At 49.7% G+C, this 24,510-nt stretch overlaps 1 protein-coding gene across 1 annotated transcript; it reads left to right on the top strand.

The window, feature by feature from the left end:
• The first annotated feature begins 4,299 nt into the window (after positions 1-4,299).
• LOC128267126 (diuretic hormone receptor) lies at positions 4,300-24,323 on the top strand. The gene is made up of 14 exons (XM_053003914.1): positions 4,300-4,315; positions 13,311-13,447; positions 13,583-13,706; positions 14,697-14,880; positions 14,952-15,045; positions 15,132-15,231; positions 17,178-17,258; positions 17,987-18,063; positions 18,861-18,971; positions 19,035-19,220; positions 20,384-20,511; positions 22,222-22,287; positions 23,988-24,141; positions 24,226-24,323. The coding sequence occupies exons 1-14, from the start codon at positions 4,300-4,302 to the stop codon at positions 24,247-24,249; spliced, it is 1,482 nt and encodes a 493-aa protein (XP_052859874.1). The 3' UTR covers positions 24,250-24,323.
• Positions 24,324-24,510: the final 187 nt, after the last annotated feature.

The raw sequence follows: 24,510 nt of genomic DNA, 5'->3' as shown, positions 1-24,510 counted from the left end.
AGTGGCCAATAGCCCGCCCGGAAGGAAGCAATAAGTTTCAGTAGCTCCCGCCCCTGGCCGACAGCGAATCGTTCACCTAGCGGCCTTTTCAACCCTGATTCCTGTACGGTTAGTTTCCAATTATTCAATTATGTAGCAATCGGTGCCAAAATCTGGCCAGGCTTCGAGGTCCGCTTACAGCCAACTCCATCGTTCGCGCAAAGGGACAGCGTGCAGGTTGTGCATCCCGTTTCCGGCGCACAGGGGCTGGTGTTCACTTCCGCTGGGGTTGTAAACTATTCAGCAGAAGCTTTAAAATGATGGCCCTACAAATTAGTCAAGTTTGCGAAGCCAAGGCGAATGAAGCACAAATCGAGCGTTTATCAGTGCCATTACTCACTGCAGGACGAACAAAATGTACCTGGGCCACCACGGGCGGGCACCTCCTTTTACTACGAAATTTAATCAACATTCAACCCACCGAGCGTTAAGTGACTTTCTAATGAGTGTACGGCGAAGTTCACGGGCGTGGTTTTCACAAACTAAAATCCTCTCGCTTTCAATTAGGTTCACGCAAAACCACTCAGCGTAGGAGTTCTTGGGTACACAGTTACCGTGTTGTTACCTACGATGAATCAATTTCATCAATTTTCCGGCCAAAGTTCCACCAAGCCCCTTTTGTGCGTGGTGCACACACACACACACCGATGTGGGGCCGATGGAACACAAACGTACAAATGGAATTCTCGGTTGGAAAATTCGATTAATTACACAAATGTACTCTCACGCTCACTCACACTCGTACAGTCGTCACGTGGCCTCGTTGGGGCGCAGCCTTAACAGTGATACTTTTGGGGTGCGGACCCCACGGACTCCTCCCTGTTGGGTCATAATGAGCCGGAATCAACCGAAAAAGCACCTCGGGAATTGAATTAATTGAGCAACGGCTTATGAAGGTTGCCTAATAAAATTGACTGCACTCGGTGCCGGTGCTGGTGGCGTAAGCGGCGTGAGTGATTGCTTCGCATTTGTCAGCCGATGCCACACGCTGAGCCAAATCGAAATTGGAAAGAAGAATGGATTGCAAAGTCTGTAATTTAATTGTTTTCCTAAATTTACCCTAAGACAAGATGGAAGACTCGAGAAACGAAATGTTGTCAGTTTCGGTCTCCGTGCTGCCTTACGTAATTTAGTCAACTCTACGCCACAATTGGATGCGCGTCAGCATATACGGTAATCCAGAGATCCCTTTTCGGTAATCCAACGTTTTACGAGTATTTTATAGCACTGAAACTAGCAGCACTGTCCGAAACGAAGGATACGATCCCAACTCCCAAACGGGGCAGCAAATAATCCCCCGGTTGATGCTATGATCCGTCAATCGAACATGCAAAAGGCAGGTCCGAAGGCCCGGCTGATGGATTAATCTCCGTGTCCTTCTTCGTCACGCACGCATCTTGGTTCCAGTCCCCGGAGAATGTGACGCCCCGATGCACGTCGACGAGGGAGCGAAAATTTGATTTTGTCCGAGGGCTAAACAGCACGGCATCGCCAGCAGTGGCCACGGGCCACGCCGGGCATTGAGCATTATCTATTCATGCAAACTGGGCCACACGTCGGAACGGTGGCCCAACGGTTTGTTCACACCGGAAATTTCGACCGCCCAGTCCAATCAAAGTCGACTGTGGCTTTGATGAAAGCTCACGCTCATATTTCTCACAACGCAAAGTAGGCCCCGAATATTTGCACGACACGATGGCGACAACAATATGGACCCAAAAAGCGGCCCATTCGAAGAAGCCCTGCGTTCGATAGCTGTCCCCGTTCGAAAGTGGGCCCCGAGTGGCTCGTGTTGGCACAGGCTCAAAAAGGATGGATTTTCCCATCAACGGCATAAGAACACAGAAACGATGAAAAACATTGCGGAGACGACTTGGAAAAGTCAACTTTCCCCAGATGCCCGGGCCCAGAGGACGTTGCAAAAACCGAAAACGCTTCGGGCGACTCCAAAGAATTAAGGTACTCCCAACAAAATGTACAGAAGTATAGATACTGGAGCCACTCTGCCAGCGTGCAGATGTTGCTTCGCATCGGCCAGCCACGTGACTGGGGCAGAGCCCCCATCACTCACGATCGACGTCGCTCGCCAGAAGCGCCGCAAGCCAAAAGTTGGCTCAGGTTTTGTGTTTGTTTTGAAGAAACCACCATGGCCACCGGTGAGATCCAAGCCTAGGGCTCTTGAGCGCACCCTCCACGCAGCGGTCTTGCCCAGCGAGTGTTAATCCATCGCCGCCGATGGTCCTGCTGAAACAGCCCAAACGAAACTTAGACTCAAGTTCAGAGAGTTTATTTTGGACATCCTGTCTCGGAACGCGCGAACGAGTTTTGAGTTATTTATGAGACCACAACTATCTGGGCCGCGCGGTACTAGGCCACTGTCGCTGGATGAAAATCAGTTCTGCCACAGTTTTTGGGGCAACTTCCGATAAACTTAGACAACGATAAAACCCGTCAACCGGGCGGTGGATACGCAAAAGTTGAATCTTCCGTGTCACGCCACGTCGGTTCACCTTTCGGTGGTGAAACTTTTGGGGCGATTTTTGGCGGAACTATTTTTAAACTTCTTTTGCCGGTTGCGCTTTTTTTAGCTTACGATTCCTCGAAACGGCAAAGATCGTGGCCGACAAGCGTCGAGCGGAAAACGAGAAAAATCCCATCAACGACTCACCAACTGTGCCTGGAGCCCCGAGGGCGAGCGTCTGCGAATGTTTCCCGGCATCATAAATTCACCGAAAATTTACACTAATGTGAGTGAGAATTCTTTTGTTTTCTCTCCGGCACCGAAGGTGTGCGAAGTTTATCGCACGGCCACGGCCCGCGAATGTCCGGGACCGGGGGAGGATGGGAGAAAAACATCCTTTCGAGCAGATTCAACAGTCGCCCACTTGCCCCGACAGTCGCTGGAGTGGTCCTTAAATGTTTAAAACAGAAAGCAACTCCTTTTTTTCCTTCGACTCGCTCATTCATTCTCGTCCACGGGCGACAAATCTCTGTCAATTTGCGCCTCCGCACCGACGTTTCCGACCACCGTTGGGTTTCGTCACCGCTGCACGGCGATGTCGATTGGTGTCTGTTTTCACAGGCGAGAGTCCGATTCGCCGTTCTCCGGTTGTTTTTACTTCACCAACCGGTTCGGGACGGTTCCGAAGTCCGCTCTCGTTTGGAACCTTCAATTTTGACAGCTTTAACGACAGCAGGGGATCCAAAAAATTATACGCTTACTTCCGCGTGGCTTTGAAAAACTACGCTTCCGTCGCCAACGGACAAAGAAGTCACACCGTTTTATGGAGCACCATTTTCACCGTCCGAATCGTTATTTGCAGCTCTCGGCGCTCTTGGCGCTCGGGTCAAATGGGAAAACTTTGCACACTTTATAATTACCCGAGGTGTGAGCGAAATCTGAAGAACGCAACTTTTACCTCGCCCGGTTCGGGGAATGTGCGAACAGTTTAGTTGGAGTTTCCTTTAAAGATGGGGCATATTTTTAACTTTATTGCTTCTGGCACTTCTCTGCCCATGGCCGGGGTTGGCATAGTTGTGGAACTGCGTGCCGCGCGATGAAAACTTCCCACGAGATTATATATAATCTGTTTCATCCCGATAATCTTTCTGCGCCCCGAAGTTCCTAATCCTCGAGCTGCACGATTTTTTTTTACCTTTAGCACGTTTTCTTGGCACCTGACAGTTCTGTAGAGGCACTCGAAAGGCAATTTTGTTGGACCTTTTCAACGTGCTCTGTGGGTTAATCTCACTCAGGCAACGGTCTTTGGTTGAGTTATGAATTTCATGGGAAAACTAATAATACCACCAAACTTACCCGAAAGGAACGTAATAAAACATTAACAACGATGATTAATTATGGCTTCCGTTAAGCATTGATTAGAAAAGACATTCAATCAAATCCGTCTGGAAGTTAATAGCATTTTTGTGTGAACGGCGAACGGTACGGTATCGATAAAAGTATTTGTGTCGAACGTTGCGCTTCTTGTTCGGCCCCCGGAGCATGAGCATGATCATCGATTTCGATTGTCCACCCTTGGGTCCGCCAATATAAAAATAGCTGTATCGCTGAAGCCATATTTTAGCCCTCTCCGGGGAGACCATCAATCTTCCGGCAATTTGCACCAGTCCGGGCTCGTCCGGCCCGGCGCCGTCATCGCAAGACCTCCGTTTATTTTGATCATTAAACTCACATTAAATCATACGCACGTTAAATTGTTTTAATGCCCTGCGTCGTGCTGTGAAGATGCTTCGGAAAAGATGTTAGACGCCAAAAGTACGTTAAAAGGGCACCGCCGGATCGATATCGTATCACACACACACACGCCAACGGCAGAGATTTCATAAAACGCAGAGACTTTTTTAAAGCATTGAATCAAGCTTAGCTTGAGGCTGATGATTCTGACTTTCTTCGGGTTCTGAGAACACACGGGCACTTCCCAGGGGCTGGCGGATACATCAACGTTCGATTACGCCGAATAATATCCTGTTGGCTCGGTTCAAACGCCCTGCGGCCTACAGCCTGCCAAATGGGAGCCTCACGAGAAGCGCATGCCAGGATTATGCTCCTTGCTGGTCGATTATGATGTGAGGTCTGGTCTGTGATAAAAACGAAATCCCTTCAAAAAACAAGATTCAGGTTTCCCGAAAAAGTTTAAGTACGCTTTACGATGCCTTTTGGATACATAACAACGCGAACCCCGCAGTGAAGATCGCTCCGGGACTCGCTCGATTGAAATGGATGCGTTTTCGAGAGGGATTTCGGATGATGGCTGAAAAATGGGTGCTCACCGCGTGCCTGGTGCCGCGTTTCCAATCACAACGTTAGAATTGCTTTCTTGCCACCAGCGACGATTGCGAGCGAAACCGACTCCGAGCCAATCCGTATTCGTTCGAGGAAGACTTTTTCCGTCCTCGACCGACAGCCACCACATTTGTCATGTGTCGGCCCATGCTTCCATTTTTGGACGACGAAACAGTTGGCTCTAGTTCTCATAGTTTCGCCCATTCATGGCGCGGCGAGAAGAAGTCAGCTCGGCAGGATGCGACTGCCGCCGAAGATGTTAGTTTGTACGCACGGACGATAATAAATTTCAGCTCTCGCATCGATCGAAGCTTTCGATTTCGATAACCGCAGCGTACACCGTGGGTGGGTGCCGAAACTCCGGGGGCGACTCACGCTGTAACGCTGTTTAATAAATGATTATGTTTTAATGCGATCGTAACGATGTTTTGATTGGAGCCCGAACGCCCGAGCCGAACCGGAAGCTGAACCGACGAAGATAAGACGAAGAGAAATGATTAAAGGAATATCGATTGGCAGTGGATCGTCTACTTTCGCTTCACCCGAAGCGTTGTTTTTCGTTAGACCGATGAAAAGAGCCGCTATTCGGACGGATGCTGAATTTGTTGCCGCCTCAAACGGGTGATATTAAAGTGTCTTACAAGGAACGGTGAACGGTCATCATATGCGCTACCTTTGCGCTACCTTGTCCGAAACTGCAAAACACAAACGGCTGGCTGTCGTTCCGACAAAGGACAACTAATTTGTGGGTTGTCAATTAGGATGCAATTATCCCCAGGCCGGCCCAGTTGGTTCCGAATGGCTCTATCCGAATGGCCTCGAGTGCCATGGCTAGGGTGTGCATAAAATTTGCCAGCTTCATCGTAACACGGTAACACAGAAAGATTGGCCTGGCCACAAATCGATGTGTGACATCTGTGATGATTGTAATATTCATTTTACACACCCTGTTGCCCTGCTGGTAACCGATTTCGTTCTGCTTTCCCAGTGACCGCCGGAGCGTGCAAAACCGAATCAAATGTTTGCGAGAAATCAGCACCACTTTCGTTGGCCGGCTTCCGCATCGATACACCGCGTCCGCGCGATGCTGGCGATGACAATATTTTCATCGACGGTTGCCGTTGCTGTAACATGATTTACTGTTTCGTTGTGACAGTTTGAGTCGATGGCCCCGGCCACGATGCCGATGGCCCCGTTTTATCACCCGGACCTGGCCCCGACCCCAACCACGAACCCACCCAAACCATGTTAAGCCCCGAAACGGTCAGACGCTAGCAAAAAGCGAAGCGACTGTCGACCAACAGTGGTCAGCAACAGCAGCAGGATGCAAACCGGAACCACTGGCAATGCACATTCGTAGTGCGAGTGTGCTGTTTCAAAATTGCTTCAAACAAACTGCCAACGTGGCCTGGAGCTCGTGTACAGCGAATAAAATCGGTCGCTTTGGTTTGGAGAGCCAATTTTGAGATCCCGAAATGCCGACTCGGGAGCTCTCCGGGATGTAGGTCATCCATTATACGGCACCAGATGCTCCGGGGAACGGCATTCTGCTGATCACTGCATTTGCAAATCGGTCGTAGAGAAGTCCTAGGCGGCCAGGCGACGGTGGCATGTGAACTAAATGGCGTTCAGCACCATTAACATTCTATGAACCAACCATGGCTGCCGGGCTTATGGTATTATTTTCAATTGCGGAAATATATCATCACGATTCCCGTTTTTGCCGCTGGCCACTGTCTCTTGTGCAGATATTGATCAAATTTAATTTTACACAAGCTCACACACGCACACACAATCAGAACCGACGAGGCTCAACTCAATTGCTGAGTGAGCAATAACAGGGATTCATCGGCAGTGTGAGTGATCACCCGTGAGCTTTTGTTTAACAAGCCGTCACGTCATAAGCGCCTCCAATAAAGTCGACATTAATCATGCCACACGCACCCCCGCCCGGCACGTGAATGCTTACGAATGCCACAACAATCTGCCCCGGGAAGGAGATCCAGATCTCCGATTGTCCGAGCTTTGCACATAATTCGCCACCATTGGGCCGTGTAGAGGGCAAATTGACCGCCGCCCGGGCGGCGGCCGTCGGTGTGTCTGCTGGACATGCCCGCCGCTAACGAAGCCCCTGCACCATGTAGGATTAAAATAATGACCGAAACTTCAAACCCACCCTAGAGAACAAGAGCCCCAACAAGAGAAGTGTACGGACGGGCATTTGCATAAAATCGATAAATTCTTCTCCCTGCCGGTTGGCAAGTGGCCCAGACACAATCGTCAGCTTCAAGCAATCGTCAGCGGAACACGGAACCGAATGTCGGGGCCCACGGGCTCGGGTCCGTAAACATTGGCACATTTTGCATACGAAATGCGAGTGGCAAACTCGTTGGAATTGAAGCAGCAAACTCCCAGCAGTAACAGCCCAGTTCGTGTGCTGCAGGGAACCGTATTTTAGAAAGTATCTCGTTCGGCCCGTGTTTGTTATTTTATTTAATTGCTCGTTGATTCCCCCCTGTTCTCCGACGATCGAAAACACCCTGCGGCTCATTTTTTTCATGTTTATTTTCTTCAAACGGCTGCGATCGGGTGCAGAAGCCCATTACCGCGCATCATCAACGTCGTTGTTAACCTCATCAGTGTCACCGGCACGCCGCCCTCAGAGCGACGGTGGTCTGAGGTGCTTTGGCGTGTGTTCTACGAAGTGGTTATTTTGCAGGACGGGTTAATTAATGTTCTCCTTCGAAAGTCAGGTTCCGGTCCATCGAAGGAAATGATCACCGCCATGCCGGAGGTTTTTTTGCAATCCCACTGACTGACGGGCGCAGCATTCGACTTCGTTTGCCGCTTGCGCTTCGAGGGCTTGGTTAAGCTGGCAGAATGCCGCTGCCCTGTGACCTATGGTGGCCGTTGCAAACGTCTGGCGCATACATTGCCTGGTCAACATACCGGACTCTGTATGCTGGCATTTCTTCGATGCGCTCTCCGTACGGCTGGCCCCAGTATGCTAAGCATGGGCTCGGTAATGGAATGGAATGCCTGCCGACGGTAGTAGTAATTTTCATTATGCGGCATGAATATTTCTTATCATAAAAATTCTATTGGGCTAACCGAACCGCATCTTACGAAACGCGCCACACACGCCGGAGCGAACCTCTCTCAGAACTTGACTCCATTTTGGTGACGCAAAATAGACACAATAGAACGGGGACGAATGGAGCAAAACGTGTAGCTAAGTATGTTTGAGCTGCGACAGCAGGCAGCAAAAACACGCGTTTGCGGTTTTTCCGCTGAATCGTAGCGCATCAGTAACGAGCGTCGTGTGGGATTAGAAGACGAGAGCGGCCGCCACATTTGTTTGACGCCGACGCTTGCCGACGCGTTGAAAACTCTTCATCAAAGGATCTCACTTTCTTTGTGACGACGGCCTCGGCAAACAGCGGCTCAGCGGCGGCTTTCGGACGGGCTGCACACACACGTCGGGACGGGGCGCAGGACCCATCAATCTCCGTTGCGTTTGATTGTATAAATTTTGTCCCACTTTTTACGTATGCCGGGCGGGCCTTTGCGTATTTGTTCGGTGCGATTGGTGTCGACAGAATGACGTTAGGCTTCTGGCGCCTCAACTCAACACCCAAGAAAATGATGTATTGTGCGTGCGAAGATTAAATATTCAGAAAAAAAACTGTCGTATCACCTGCGTGCCACTGACACAGAGAGCGAAACAGATGCCGTACTTATGGCAGACAGTTTTGGTCTGATGGCTAATAAGAATTTATGGAATTCTGGGTGAACTAATAACATAACAACTGCGTAAACAATTTACTTGTCAATTGGCGAATCAAATCCCTAGTGATGTATGCGTTACGTGGATGGAAACACACGCATTTCAATGGAGGCGCCTAGTGGTTGTTGACTTTCGATGGAGACGCCTGGCAGTCATCACCAATTGTTACTCCCATCCAAGTAACCCACGACTGAGTCAGAAAACCGCTCACGAGATAACCTCAAACCCTAGAGCCACGGCAGTTTATGATCCTTTTTACAATTAAAACGGATTTATAGCGTCTCTAAGTGTGCCATCCATCAGAAAACTTCAAACGCGACGGGTTGACCGCGTTGGGTGCGTTTTTCCAATCCGTTGGGCAACCCCAACGGTAGGAAACGGAGAAACAGTTCAGCCACGCGGTGCCCGGATGTTAAGTACCGTGGCCACGACCCTAGCAGTGAAGGTGGCGTCAAGGATCATGGTTTCAACGGATCGTAATTCACCGGCAGGGCTGCCATAAACTGGAGACGGCGTAGTGCCGGACACAACTCATCCATCTCTCCCGCAATTTTATGCTCCACAATTCCCAGATCCTGCCACTACCGCTGAAAGGTGAACCGACGGCGACGGTATCAGATGGCTGCTGTCGGACCGACGATTTACTTGAAACAGGTATCCACTTTTCCGGGTTTTCCTTCGTGGGAAAACTATAAAAAAGATAGGACAGGACCCCAGGATGGTTTCTGCTGTGTTTTTGGTCAGCCAGAACAGTTTGGGTCACCTCTCAAACAATGGAGTTAATTTAAAATTCTCCTCCTTCGTGTGTTCGTTTAACATTCATGGGACTACGACACGACACAGCTCCGGCAAACAACGGGTTCCAATTCCGTATTTGCCCACTTGCGACCCTTGTTCCGCCTTAGAAGCTTAGCAAGTGTCGATCGGGTGGGCAAACCAAACAAAAGCGCACACAAAACGGGGCAAGTCCCATCGCAACGGAAGTCGGCTTAACGCCTTAATCAACAAATAGCACCAATCGAAAGCACACAAATTAACGGAGACATTCGGCCGGCCCAAACTGCTGTGCGGCATAAATTAGACTTAACTGTCATTTGTCCGCGATCCGCGCTGTCCATAAAAAGTAATTAAATTAATCACACAGCACCGGAGCACCCATTTAGCTGTCTGCGTGTGTGTGTGTTTGTGTGTGGCAGGGCGAACAAAATTGCAACCCAAGAAACCGGAAGAGACCTCCCCTTAGGGAAAGCAAACAAGAAAGGGCTGGCCGCGACTCGATCGTGCGCAACCGCATCCTGTGAATGAGGCCCTTGTGCTGAAACTTCCACCGAACTCCACGGAACACTCGTAGCGAACCCCTGTCCACCCCGTTTAGGCCGCCGGACAGAGAAAAGTTTGTTTAACGAAGGGCCATTTTTACATTGCGGTTGCAAATCACATTAGTTCCTTCACCGTTTTTTCCGAGTTTCCGCCAATAAGAAAAACCCGGCCGAAAGAAAAGTACGGCACATCGATGAGCGATTCCCAAATTTAGTGACCACCACTGCTAATAAGTGTTACGGCACAGTTGAAGTGGAACTCCGGCGGAACGCGGACATACTTTTTTCCCTTGCCCCTGCTTCAACCGGAAACCTTCGCGGAAAATAAATTTGGCACAAAACCTATCACCCATTCCGCAGAGAATGGCCACACTCAAGGGACCGCGTTGCAACTTTAGGGCACAAAAAACACGGCCGAAAGACGGACTTTTCCCCTTCGTTAGGGCGCAGGGTCGAGTGGAGACAAGTTTTTCTATCGTGCGGCCACGATGGAGTTGTGCCGTTTTTGCTTTTCTTTTCCCCCTTTCGGTGTGTCGGTGTGTGTTTGGCCAACGATCGGCCCCCGTGCCACTTGTTTGCGTGTCAAACTGAACGAAAACAGCGCTGGCAGTCATTAATTTTCATTTCCAAAAGTCCCTGTATAGCCCCCCGAAGAACCGCCCAAAAGTGGGAAAGAAAACGCGACATCTTAAAATGGAACTCGGTCCGATGATGGAAACTTTGGCACGGCTTAATTAAGTTTTGCACCACTTTCTAACGGTCTAACGGTCACCCGGAGCACTTCCTAGTACACTGTCCACTGCCAAAATTTCGATGTTATCTTCATTTTGCGCTTTTTATTGCACATCGAGCACCACATCGTATCGTAAAGTCGTTAAATTGGCGATTAACGGCCGCTGCGCTGCGGTTTGGCGAGCCGCTAACATCTCCGCTGCCAATCCGTGGCTGGCGCAATCACCGAAATCGAACGCCGAATCATATTATCCCGGCCACGGCCACGATGGGTCCCGGTCCCGAACGATCGTCCGCCGTCGCTGTTTACTTCATGTTAACGGCGCACCGTCAAGACCCGGTTGGTTTAGTTCGTTTTTCATTACCCCCACAACCCGGGGGATGTTTGGTGCCGGAGCATAATTATGCCGCGCGAATGCTCCGGCCCACCAGATGGCACCAATGGTCGTTAAAACGCGAAAGAAACTGAAACTACCAACCGCGAACACGAGCACCAGCCGCCAGCTAACCCGCGGTTGCTTTTGGGCGCAACAAACACCGGGAACCCTGAGTTCCTGCCACACTGCCAATTTCGAAACATACCACTAACGACTACAAGGGCCTAACGATTACCAGCAAGGGACCACTAAAACTAAGCTTGATTTAAAGTACGACACAATTCACGCTGCTGTTAAGACCAAAACATGACTTTGCCTGTGTCCCTTGATGATGTTTTCTCACCTCACCGCACAACAACTGCCTCACATTAAACGAAACCTCAAACAATTTCATAATTTAATGTAGCGTTTTTGTTCCGTCGCATAATTTAACGTTATCTAATTTAAAATGAGCGTCAGATTCCAATATCTGAATATTTAATTTATCGGTTCACGGCACTCAACTACGGACATGCTCATTAATTAGATTCATTTTGTGGCCACCTACATCGGTCAATGATTGCGTTCAACGACGCCCGGAGCCAATGTTTGAACAGCAACATTAACCGCCTCTTTTATCGCACCCATTTTCCTACATTCTGTTGATGAGAAATCGAATTAATCTATTTAATTGGCACTGGCAACACTGGTCTCGGCCCTGTAAGTCATCAGTTCTATTTAAGAGCCACGCCAATAAGGGAACCCCAAAATATATGATTCCTGGAGTGGAGTGTTTGTGTTTGGAGTGCCAACAAAGCGCCGATGGTGTGGCTTAATTTACGTCGCGTGCGGTACCGATCCAATATTTATGGAGCACCCCAAAAGCTGCGGTTCCGCCGTGCAGCTGCTACCATAAAGCTTAAAATGGCGACTAAAAAAACACACGGCCGCCTGGCAAATTCCCTGAGTTACGGGGGATCAGATTTATATAGTTTTGTGGTTCCACCGTGTGCCGCGAGCCGCGAGCTTAACAAATGTGCCACCAGAGTGTCGTATTGATTTTGGACGCCCGTTTTTTTCTGGCCGTTGGAAGAGGATTTCTCTCGGATTGAACGCGGGCGAAAAAATTGAACTCTGCTTGAAAATATTAGTCTAACGCACCGAATTTATTGGTCGGAATTTGCTCGTGGTGGGAAACAAACAATCTCGCGTCGGGTGTGCTAATGGCCGGTTGGTACTAAACTTTACCCATGAATCGTACGTTGCGAATTGTTTTTTTTTGCTCTTTCATTTACGCATTTGGCAGAGCACATAATTTCACAACATTTAATGGCACGTTTTACGTCCCCAAAAAGGGTACTCCTCGAGCGGTAGCTTTAAACGGGTTTTTACACCACACAGGCAGTGGTGAATTCGGTTTGGTGGTGAACCAATCATCGGTTCATAACCCACTTTCACGCAAATGTACAGGCAAAACAGGCTTTTCTTCGTCCTCCCGGTCACCGTGGTTTATCTGATGTGGGAGGGATTTTGGGGGCCTTTTTTCGCGAGTTCACCTCGGTATCACAACAATCACCCAGTGGCGGCAGCCATCTGCGGTCTTCGCGACCTTCTGTGGCCGACCGGGATTGTAGGCGTTTTGCGTCGCTCAACCGAACCAACAATCTGTGGAATGGCCTTCAAATCACGGAGGGTCGCCATTTTCATCCCCCGGGGCTGTCCCGTCGGACATACTCGGAACGGAGCTGATCGTAGCTCCGTCGCTCGAATCTAAACAAGAAAAGAAAAACCACGGCCACCAGCCCTGCACAGGCAAAATTCAACTTTACAAATATTTACTCAGCGTCAGCCACCGGCATTCGGGCGAGGTTTCGGAAGAAAATTCATTGTCTCAGGCTCAGGGACCAAGTCATTCCATATTCATTAGTGACTAAACAATTGCTCCATTGACCTTGGGGCTAGAGGTTTGTGTTGTGCGGGCAAAGGATTTCACGAGACGAAAGGTACGATTTGCGTTTGCATAGGATTCGCCCGTCGGTATGGGTCCCGGTGCTCCCGCCGAGCAGCGTTTAAAGAGCTTTAAACACAAGGCCTCGCAGTATTCTCGAAGCAAATAAAGCTTTAGTAACCTCCATTCTGCAGAAGTGTAGTGAACACCCAAAGTGATCTAACATAATGCAATAGAAATACTTTAAAAGGACTGCAAACAATTCGCCAACGAGCGCCGACCAGCAAACTCCGCCCTCGTTCGGACGTAAAGTTTGTGCCCAAAGTGGAAAACACTAGCCGATCGGTCAGCGTGGAGGACTACGACGAGCTCAGCTCGGTGCCACCAGATTTGCTCGGTGCACTCGAGAAGAGCACCGAATTCGAATGTCTCCTGCAAGCCCACCAAGATGCAGAATCCAAGGTACCGGAATTCAGGCAAATCCTATTTGTTCTATTAATGCAACCAAATTATTTAACCCTATCCCGGATATGCGGACACCAAAAAGACTGAACTAATATCTCCGCTTTTGCTTCCGAAAACAATCCATCCACACAGACGCCGTTCGATGGATGTTCGGTGGACTTTGACCGGGTCCTGTGCTGGCCGAGAACGGAGCCCGGATCCTGGGCGGTGCTGCCGTGCTTCGAGGAGTTCAAAGGCGTCCATTACGATGTGACTCGTAAGTAAACGAACCTCGCTCTCGCTCCCCATTCGAGTGCCTCTGGTCCTTAACCTTTACATCGTCCAAATTTATCTTCATTACCGTTTCTGGTCCTCAACTTCTGGTGGACAACTTCTCGGGGACACTGTGTATGGTCTGCTGGCCACTTGGACTTGCTGAGCCCGGGGAGCGGTGTACAGTCATGTAGAAACATTTGGAACCTCGCCGTCGATGACAGCAGCGGATAAGAAGTTTGTCCGGCCTTTGATCATCCCATCCTGTCCCGCCCCGTTCCGTTCAGCTCATTGTTTTACACTATCTCGTGATTGTTTCTGAAATTGAATTTCGTCCAACCGGTTTTTCGGCAGAACCGGTCCCATCGGAGATAGCGCTCGCAATTATAAGTAGCATTTGGGCGGCACGATTGTTACTGAAGCTTACAAATCAATTATCACTTTATTACGAACATAGAAAATAAGCATATGGGTTCGGGATCGGCACGCTGCTGCCCGCAACCTTCGATGCCAATCTGCTGTGGCATTCAATTAAAGTTTTCCCACTAACGTAATTGAAACGTTGCCCACTTGAACCGGACAAGAGTCCAGACACAAGAATGGCCCTGAACACCCGAGTTGTGGTGAATGTTTCTGAGCACTGCAAACAATGCACCGGTTTCCAGGCACCATTTTTGCTGCTGGCCCATTCTGGCTGCTGCACTTTACTTAATAAGATGATTCGTTCGACGCCGGACCCGGCCCCGCCGCCACGAATGGACCACAAACTCCCATCGTGTGAGGTTTTCAATTCCACAAACACACACACAGTGGAATTATTCACGAAATTCAAAGGCCCGTAAGGAGACGTAACATTGTTTGGGGAGGACAACCATAAACCATTCCAACCACAGGGGAGTTTGTACAGGGACCGTCGCCGCCGGTGGTACGGGCCTTTCGAGATGATTTATCGTTTTCTTCCCAATTGTGTGTGTCCCGCCACCTGCCCTCGCAGAAAACGCCACCCGGTACTGTCATCCGAATGGTAAGTGGGACAACTACAGCCACTATGCCGCCTGTCACCACACGTCCGAGCCGCCGCCGGATATTGTGGAAATTTCGTCCATCATCTACTACACCGGCTACATACTCAGCCTGGTGGCGCTTAGCCTCGCTGTGATAGTTTTCGTTTACTTCAAGTAAGGACTCCTGCCGGCCTGTTGTGATTGGGTGGCCCACCAGCTCTCTCTCTCCTCTCATTCGCCCACAGAGACCTGCGGTGTCTGCGCAACACGATCCACGCGAATCTCTTCATAACCTACATCCTGTCGGCGTTGCTATGGATCATCATCCTTACGCTCCAGGTAGGTCGCCGGAGAATGAATGCCGCCAGTGCCGATGCCTAATGCTGATGAATGTTGTTTTCTGGCTCCGGTTCGTCCTTGCACAGCTCACCAGTGGCAGCAACAGCGGCATGACCAGCTGCGTAATCTTCGTTACGCTGCTGCACTACTTCACGTTGACCAACTTCTTCTGGATGCTGGTTGAAGGTAGGTCAATCGTTCAACGTTCGATTTTGGGGAATTGTTGGGCGTACCATGAATTATTGTTTCCCAAGCTCACTGTTCTATTCCTGGAACGTCCTCGAGAAGTTAGCTCGGAGCTCGTTGCGCTCAGAGTGTATTCGTATCGTTCGCATCGTGAAGAGTCTTCGAGCGACGTCATGCTCTTCTGACTGTGGATGTCTGGCTGCTAATAAATCTTACATCGTGCCCGGCACGTGGGTGCCATTTGGATGACGTCCACCGAGCCATTTGATGTAGCGCCTTGTCTCCGCCTTCGTGTACTCGTTCTGGAAGCCAGAATCTCCTCAATGAACAGACAAACATCACGAAATCATGCCGTGTCGTTGTCGTTATTCTTAGAGCGCCGTCTTTTCTTATGAAAAATTTAGCATGCACCGGTGGTCCATTATTTTAATGCCATAATACAGTCGGAGAGGCGAAAAAACACTTCTTGCCGCTGTCCGCAATGATTGGTAGCGCGTGTGGCGGCTCTTTTTTCTTTTATTCCACCTAACGAAGTGACGTGGCAGTAAAATCGGAAGAGACGGGCAGCGTTCTTAAAGCCTGTTTAATATTTTCTCAACTCACCAAAAAGGCCACGGAAGAGATACTTCATTTATCAGAAATTCAGCTCACTTCCTATGGTCAATTTCAGCAACCTCGACCACGGAAAGCTAATGTCGGTTGATCGCTTGGAAAGGAGTTTCCAATCTGGTCAATAATCTTCTTTCCGTAAATGGCGCAGCGGTGCAGCCACTTACTTTTTCGAGTTCCCTCCAGATTGGAGAACCGTTACGCGGCGAACGTAGAACGTGATCGAAATCATAATGAGCAGATTTTCGTGGCCGAACAATCCGCCGAGCGCGAACCCCCGAAAGAGGTACACCGGCGGACAACGAACTATCTCTGATAAACTTAAACCGTAGAAGGGGACCAGCGCGGGACTTAAATGAGCATCAATTTTCTGTCTGCGATTATCCCGTGCTCGGACATCGATATACCTTTCGATGATTCACGGAATATGATAATTCCCATCCCAGTTGCACCGGTCAACGATCGGTCGGCGATCAGGGCGACCGTCTTGCAATAATTGTGATCCGAAATCCGAACCGTGACCCATTTCGGGTGGTGGTCTAATCCAAATGGCATTAACGGTCTTTATCGACCCTCGGGTGGGGGGAGGTAAGATTTTATCTAGCCGGCGCCGACAGAACTTTTACGGGTCGAATCGGAATTGATCGGACACGCTAGAAGGATACCGGGGCGAACCGGATGAGGCGAAAGCGAATAAATATTGATTATGGATTTCCGCGCGTCCGCGTGCCAGACCGAGAAAGTGGGATTATGGGCGCCGTGAGCATGACGACATGGCACGTTAATGGTGGGATTAACGGGACTAAATCGATCTGCAAACCAATCCCCGGCGTTCGCTATCGTTTGCTTCCTCCGGCCGCAGTTTCCGTTACACGGCGCTAAGAAGCTGGGTTTCCAAGGTTTCTGTGCACAATCGACGGTAAAAATCGCTTCCTCTTGCTCCGGATAATCGTGTGATTGGATTTAAAATAAACAATTCGATCCGTTACGAAGCCGCGCATGGAGCCGCGCGATTAGGGATGGATTTTTTTGTCGAAACGGTCAGTTAAGAAAATGCTATTTTAATGAAATCGCCCTTCACGTCGCAACATTAACCATAACCTGCGCGGAGACCACCAACAGGAGTCTTCGATCTCCCTACAGCTCGATATTCGAACAAATCAATAGAGATTAGGTTTAAGAGACCACGTACGGCCACGCACGTTTTATTGACGATCCGATGCCGATGAGTCGGACTGATTGGATCGCTAGCTCCCGTTGAATCAACCACAATATTCTGGATTAGTTAGTTTAATTACAAAATAACACTGATCCGACTCCGTTGCTCTCGATTCCAGGACTGTACCTCTACATGCTCGTCGTGGAAACCTTCTCTGGCGATAATCTACGCTTCAACATGTACGCTGCCATCGGTTGGGGTATGTGGTGCTACTCAAAGTTTTCGCTAGGTGACCTTCAAAGGAGCGGCCACCAGTGGGACTTGCTTCGGGAAAAAGTTGCTCACTTCAACGTGGCGCGTGGCATGGCAAACATCCAGCCGGACACTCAGCTGGGCGCTCCAAAAAATTGCCAAACGGTCTGGAAAAACTGTCCAACGATAAGTGGTATCTCGGATCCGCATCTTCTCGCAAGGGCCCATTATCGCCACAATAAACACTAAATAAATTGTGCTCACTTCAAGCTTCCTCAGCGGCACAGGGTTTAGGAGGGCGGCGCATAAAGCATGGCGCCATTTCTTTGTGTCCGTTCGTAGAAAAATCTTGAGCTTGTAAGCAATTTGTCGGCAGAAAGCCACAGGATCCAGTTCGCGTTTAAAGCGGTTGTTTTGGGAAACCATTTTTTTGTTGCGAAAAAACCTCTCAATTGAGACGTAGCTTAGGGTCACCGCGAGCTGCTGGCGAGCCGCCAAGGGCCGAAGGGGCCGTAAGAGCGTACGGGCCAAGGGTCGACAACAACACTGTTTCATCATTATGCGATAATTACAGCGAACCAGCCCCCTTTAGAAGATAATTACACGGAAAAGGATCATAACCAGCACCACCTGAAAAGAGCTTTCCCTAATGGCCGATTCTGCTACAATTTGTGTCTCACCCACCCGGAGCATAACAAGGGCATAACGTTTTCCTTTCTTTTCCTCTCTCGTAAGGTGGTCCCGCTATTTTCGTGGCGCTTTGGGCAATCGCGAAAGGAATAACACTGTCCGGGCTGGACAAAACGGACACGGTACGTAAGTCAAGTCAGCGGGAACCAACTCGACAGCGAGCGGGACAGCGTGTGTTCGGGATGTGTGTTTGATTTGGAGTTTGAAACAACAACAACCGAAACTTTGAACTCCGCTCCGCCGAACTCGAAATTCTGTTCGTCGGTGCCAGCGGCACCGACGGTAAGTTTAAATTGTTTTTGGTAATCTTCCGTCCGCCCGCAGAAGTGCGCCGAACAAGATTGATTTTTTTGCGATGCGCAACCCACATACGTGTTCGGTGATGATGTGGTATCATTTTCGTCATCAATCAATGATGACCCAAAATCATTCTATTCGGTACATTAGCCACCGAATGCTTTCGCCATTGTAGCAGGCTGTGGCCCCTCGGAACTTTCCATCAACCACATCACTCATGTTTTTCCGACCATCGACCGCCGAACAATAACACAAAAATAGAAGCCCACACGGCGGGGCCAGGACCCACCGGGAAACCGAAGCCGGAACAACAACACTCAGCATCCGAACGGCGCCCCGTTTCCGGTTCGACCCCGTTAATGGGTGCGCCCTCGGGGAGAGGGCGCGCGTTGCTCAATTAGTGGTGATTGTTTTCCGGTCGAAACGGCACGTACCGGTCTGTCCGGGTGGGTCGGTTGGTGATGTGTTTTTCTCCGGCCCACGATCCGGGACTCGATCCGGTTACAGTGACCCGGCGACGGCCGGCGACTGAATCAGGACGCGCGTCCGTTACGCTTTGCATTCCCGACTCCTTCTTTACACGAACCTTTCTCCCCGATTCTCTTACGCACGGCCGCTACAGCTGGAAATCGAGTGCTCGTGGATGCGCGAGTCGGTCGTCGATTGGATCTTCCAGGGACCGGTCTGCGCGGTGCTGATCATCAATCTCGTGTTTCTCATACGAATCATGTGGGTGAGTATGGCGGGCAGCTCCTGGCCACGGTCCGGTCGGATCATCGGAACGTCCCCGTTGCAGGTGCTAATCACGAAGCTACGGTCGGCGAACACGGTCGAGACGCGCCAGTACCGGAAGGCTTCGAAGGCCCTGCTGGTGCTGATCCCGCTGCTGGGCATCACGTACCTGGTGGTGTTGGCCGCCCCGGCCGAGGGGGTCGTTAGTGACATTTTCGCCATCGCTCGGGCACTACTGCTCAGCACTCAGGTATGTGTGTCGCGGAGCGAAGCGATCGATCATCCGGCTAGGTGCGGTCCCGGTGCAACGTATTATTAATTTAATTAAAGCTTTAAGCGTTGAAAGCTTCGAAATTGAGGGTGGTGCAAAATAGTGGAAAATAATTGTTAATTACTCGGATTATTAAACAGAACACGTGCACACACTCATTTTGTATAAAAGTCTATTTTGAGCACTGCTCAATTGCTACATAAACAGTCATTTAAATTCACTCAATGGCGTGCCTTTGAGGGAAAGAACCAGAATGTAGGAAATTCGAGATGGCTTTTGAGGCCACGAACCACCAGAGTGCAACATTGTTGTAGGGCTGTTTGGCATGACTACCCGCGGTTAAGGTCACAAAACTATTTTCATATCCGGGCAGGCAGGCAGGGGCAAGGTGTGACCACTTCCTTCCGCCAGCACACGCTGTACAACAGCAACATGTTGTAGCAAGCCCCACAAATGCCGGTCGCACGGCTTCCCGAATTCCGTGCCTCCTCCAATTACGCTAATCTAGAAATTGAAATGTAACACGGCAACGGGTGGTCTCCGGATCCGGCTCCATCACGCGACTGAGGCGCCCGGCTGAAGCGGAAATGGTTAGCCATTTTATGGCCCGGTGTTAATTTCAAACTCTCGCCCCCGCGGCCGAGCTCTACTCTGCGTTCCGATCTTTGGCGAAGCCATCGCGGCGGATCGTGATTTCGATTGTAGTCCGGGAGCACCGCGTTTTGGATAATAAATTACGGCCCTATCGGATCCGAACCGATGATAGTTGATGATGAAGGATTCAATTTAATGCGAAGTGGATTAAATGTGTCATTTAACGTGGTTTTTTGCGGTAGAGTTCGAAATGATTAGTCGCACTGGCAAAGCATAACCCAGTGTGGTTGGAATGATGATAATGAAAATAATGCGCATTGTTCACAATCGCAATCGCGTGCTGGCCTCCAGGAAGCCTTCGGGAGTTCTCTGTACAGCCCGCAAAACAGAATAATTGTTCCGTGCGCGACGTACGCCGGGAACAAAATGGCTAAAGAGTACTGAACTGAACTTGACAGCAGTTTGCAGCAACACCGAGACCGTGACCGCACACAGCAACAGCTTCCCAAACCGGAAGTCACCGCATTTTTCCTTTCTCTCTCCACCAGGGTTTGTCGGTGTCGCTGTTCTATTGCTTTCTGAACTCCGAGGTACGGCTGGCACTGCGGCATCGGCTCGAGCGCTGGCGGGACGAACGCAACATCCGTCTGGGTCAAGTGCGCCAGCGGAGTCGTCGGTAAGTCGCGTCTCGGGTGCGCCCCGAGCACCCCGGCTCCTTCCCATTGCTTTGACCGAGAAAAGCTGCTTCCAGGACCGGGACTCAGAACGGTGCAACGGAAATATCCTTCGTCGTCAAGGACACGCCACGCCGTTCTGGTCGTTAATATCATAATTTTTCTACTTCGTTTGTGTACCAACAACAACTCCGGCGGGCCGGGGTCGTAGTTCAAAAGTTCGCCCCATCGCGAACACATCGTCAAAGGCAGACCCAATGCTAGCGCCGTTCCGGGCCACACTTTTATGTTCGTCCCACTTTGCCTAGACCCCATCAATGGCGCCCGGTGACCCATTGCAGAAAGTGTCTCATTTACGACTATGGCACCCTCGGAACGTCGGACGATTTCGCGCGCGGTCTGGATCACATTCGCTGCAGGCACGGCATCGGGAGTCCCCGTCCGTTCCGTAGTATTCACGTATAATAACAGCATACGCGGCAACGCATAATCGTGCTTTATGGATTGTTAGTTTTCAATAGCCGGGCTGGGTCGGTCGCGTTTTGGGCGGCTCTTCGTTCGCCGGTTCGCCACATAAACCGCGTTAATGTTTCCCGGATGTGTCCCAGATTCTTGTGGACGCCCGCACGGTACGGAATCGTCGCCCATCCATCTTCGCGGTGCAATCATCGTCAAAAGTTTGATTCTTCCCCAATTTCCCAAAGACGATTATTCACTCGAAAGCCAGTGCGCCTGACTGTACGTTTTAAAGCCGTGGATGAGAAATGGCCAACAGTGAATCTCTGGTGAAACTTAGCCACTGGTTGGCAAATTGGTTTTCAACTTTCGCTTCCGTCCTTCTCGAACGAAAGAATCAGAAACCAACGCTGTGGGAAACGCTGAGACCGAACCGAAAGCCCAGCACTTTGTGAAAAATGCAATATCCAGCCGACGGGACGGGCATTTTTCAATCAGCGCAATACTTATCGTCGATACGAAACAGCCACTACTGGTATCAATGTTTGCCCAACACGTCGGCCACGTCGTTCGGACGAGCTTTACGGCTCTTTGGCGCTGCTGCTGCTTCGGAGCGATCCTACCCCAAGGTGTGCGGTCAATGGAGTGCAACATTATTGTGTGATATATTATCCCGGGGCTATCGTCCTCCTTTTTGGGAAGGGATCGCCAAAGCCAACGTCTCGTAACCGATCTTTCGCTACCGGTCGGTCGGTCGTGGCGGCTATCATCCCTAAATCATGCTTCGATTCCGGCCAACCATCAATTGCCAATTTCGAACCCGTTTTATCGCCCGTATCGCTGCAGGAGCAGAAAGAAAGGGCATTAGTAGGGGGCATTTTCGGACTCGGTGTCTCAAGGTGCAGCGCATAGCTCGGAATGCAAGCATATGGCAAGGAAACATATTTTTACTCTCTCACATTCGATACGTTTTGCGATGTCAGCTGAAGGTTTTGAAAAGCCTTGGCGTCGAAATCCAAACTTACTAATAGGTGTAACTTTTGACCGCTGATTTAGTTTTTAAAAGTGAATGTTTCCCTCTTCTCTGGAATGTTTCTTCAAACGCATTTCATCACACCTTCTCTCAAGACTCTAATCTTCATCTATCTTCTTTCCTATGTGTCCATGATCTTCATCTCTACTACAACATTATTTTCCCGTGTGTCCCGCATGTACGTCTGTGGTCTTGCCAAACCTCTTCCACACTGCCACGTCAGCTTCACAAACTCCGGCTACAACCAATCGAAGGAATGCTCTCCACGGTCCCGAACGGAAAGCTTCCGGTAAGTTCATCGTTTCGGTGTATCCCTTAGCTCCGTTTGCATTTTCCTCCGTTATTGGTTATGTAGTTTATGTTGAGTGTGAGCAATTTTCACCACCACCATTTTCACCACGGCACACTGTCAATTCGATTAATGTAAAACTCAAACGAACAATCAAGTAGTCTTCGTCTTCATTTACGGTAACGGTACGAGTTTTTAAGGTAATGAAGACAATTGATCAACCTTTTACCTTATGTTCATCAACCTTATGTTCAACAACAAATATTATTATGATTCCAATAGTTCGGCTCTTTCTTCGTCTGATTCAATTTCTATCAACCGTCCATGAGGCGGATAGGTAGGATCTGGATCTCCGTGCGACACTTCCTCTTCGGAAAGATCTTCGTCGCCATCACTGAGCGTCAGATCAATGCTTTCCATCTCTCCGTCGTCACTGAGCGTCAGATCAATGATGAAGAATAATAATATGGTCAATGATGAAGAATGTAGAAGAATAAAAATCACAGCAAATATTCAGCCTGATAACTGTAAAAAATGGACATCAAAACGCGAACGACTTAAAAAATGCAGCAGCCAAATAATATGGTTACTTTGTTAACCGATTTGAAAAAAATCTAAAGCTTACCAGTCAATGTACCATGGAAGTGTCTATGCCTGCTTCGCATGATAAATGTGAGCCGTTTCGTGTAGAACACGTTCTTTTCGTCAAACGGAAAGTAGGTCAGCGATAGCTTCTCGCCTGTATCGAACAATTTAAGATTAAGAAGACGGGAAGGATGAATTACCTTCCAACCCGAGGTTCTGCTTGAAGGCAGATTAAAGAGTCCAAACTGCCCACCAGCCACCGTTGGCACAATAGCGCCTTCCGTCGGCCGGTCGTTCTGATTAACATTTAATCCTGCTGTAAGACCTGATGGACAGATAGGCCAGACTTCCGGCAGGCAGCGGCGCGGACAAAACGGAAACGGAGCGCAAGATGGCCTTTTTGTGTCCGGTGTCCGGAAGCGAGCGTGTTGTTTGATCTGCCGTCTCACAGAACTGGCTCAATGGATGAACAGCGACAAAAACACTGGCTAATGCGCGTTAACACTGACAAATTTGAATATAAGTAAATAATCCTGATGCCGGTGAACGTGAAAATGCGTAATTTAACAGGAGTTTGCTTCTGTTCATGTTTTCAACATGAGGCACGAAGACTAGCCCAGAATGAGTAGCTGCTTTTGCTTGAACCATGACGTAGGTCGCAATCAGAATACTAAATTTAAAGCTCAATAAACGACTTGATTCTGTTATAATTCAACAACTTTAGGTTCTACTTATCTTCAGTTACGTTCAGGTTATCTTCAAAACGAGACTCCAATACCCGGCCAAGCAGTTCAATGGTATCGGTGGATTGTAAAATAAATCAGCCGCTCCCACAGCCGGAGAATGCTCCTTCCGCCGGGTCCACAGTTGATTAGTAACCATTACCTTTCGCCATCTGAACGACTATTGCCACCAGTCGATGCCACGAAACCATCCCAATGATCTTGTCAAGGCCCAATCCTTGGCTGCCAGCCAATGTATTGGTCCTTTGCTTCGTCTGCTTGGGTTCTCTGCTTCGTCTGCTCTCTTTTTTTGTTGTAATTGATTTTAAAGACCATTCCGCCACCCTACAGAATGGCGCCGGTTTTAACCATGCACCATCCGTGTCATTCCAGACCGCTGACGTACAACAAGCGGGAATCGTGCGCATCGTCGGCTACGACCACCACGCTTCTAGGACCCCACACGTACCCGAGCACGGTGCGCGGTTCGAACGGGGCGCTCCACATGCAATCGATTGCACCGCGCGCCATCAGCCCATTAATGCAGGTGTGCAGCGAAGATCTCCCAGATCGGGGGATTCCCCAGCATCTTCCCAGTCTAATTATTCTACTTCTTTGTGAATCACCGCAGGGCCTGGACGAAAACTCCGTCTAAGAGAGGAACCGAATGGCACGGCGATTCATCGGAGAAACCGGACGAACGCATCGCCCACCGGTAGCTGGTCGGCCGCCATACTCGCTGCGCATATTTGGCCGACAACAAACACCCAATCCCCGCGAGAACAACGAAGGGCCCACCAGTGCGAGGATGGAACTGCTCTTTTTATCAGCCTAGATGTACCCTTCGGATGATGAGACTGGCCCGGCAAGTTAGCAAGTGTAGCAAAAGCCGGAGCAGCAGGGAATCGAATATAGA

This window comes from Anopheles cruzii, chromosome 2 (genome assembly GCF_943734635.1).
Source record: "Anopheles cruzii chromosome 2, idAnoCruzAS_RS32_06, whole genome shotgun sequence".
Classification (NCBI taxonomy): Eukaryota; Metazoa; Arthropoda; class Insecta; order Diptera; family Culicidae; genus Anopheles; species Anopheles cruzii.
Note: the sequence above shows the minus strand (reverse complement) of the source record. Positions and strands in the feature narration are given on the sequence as shown.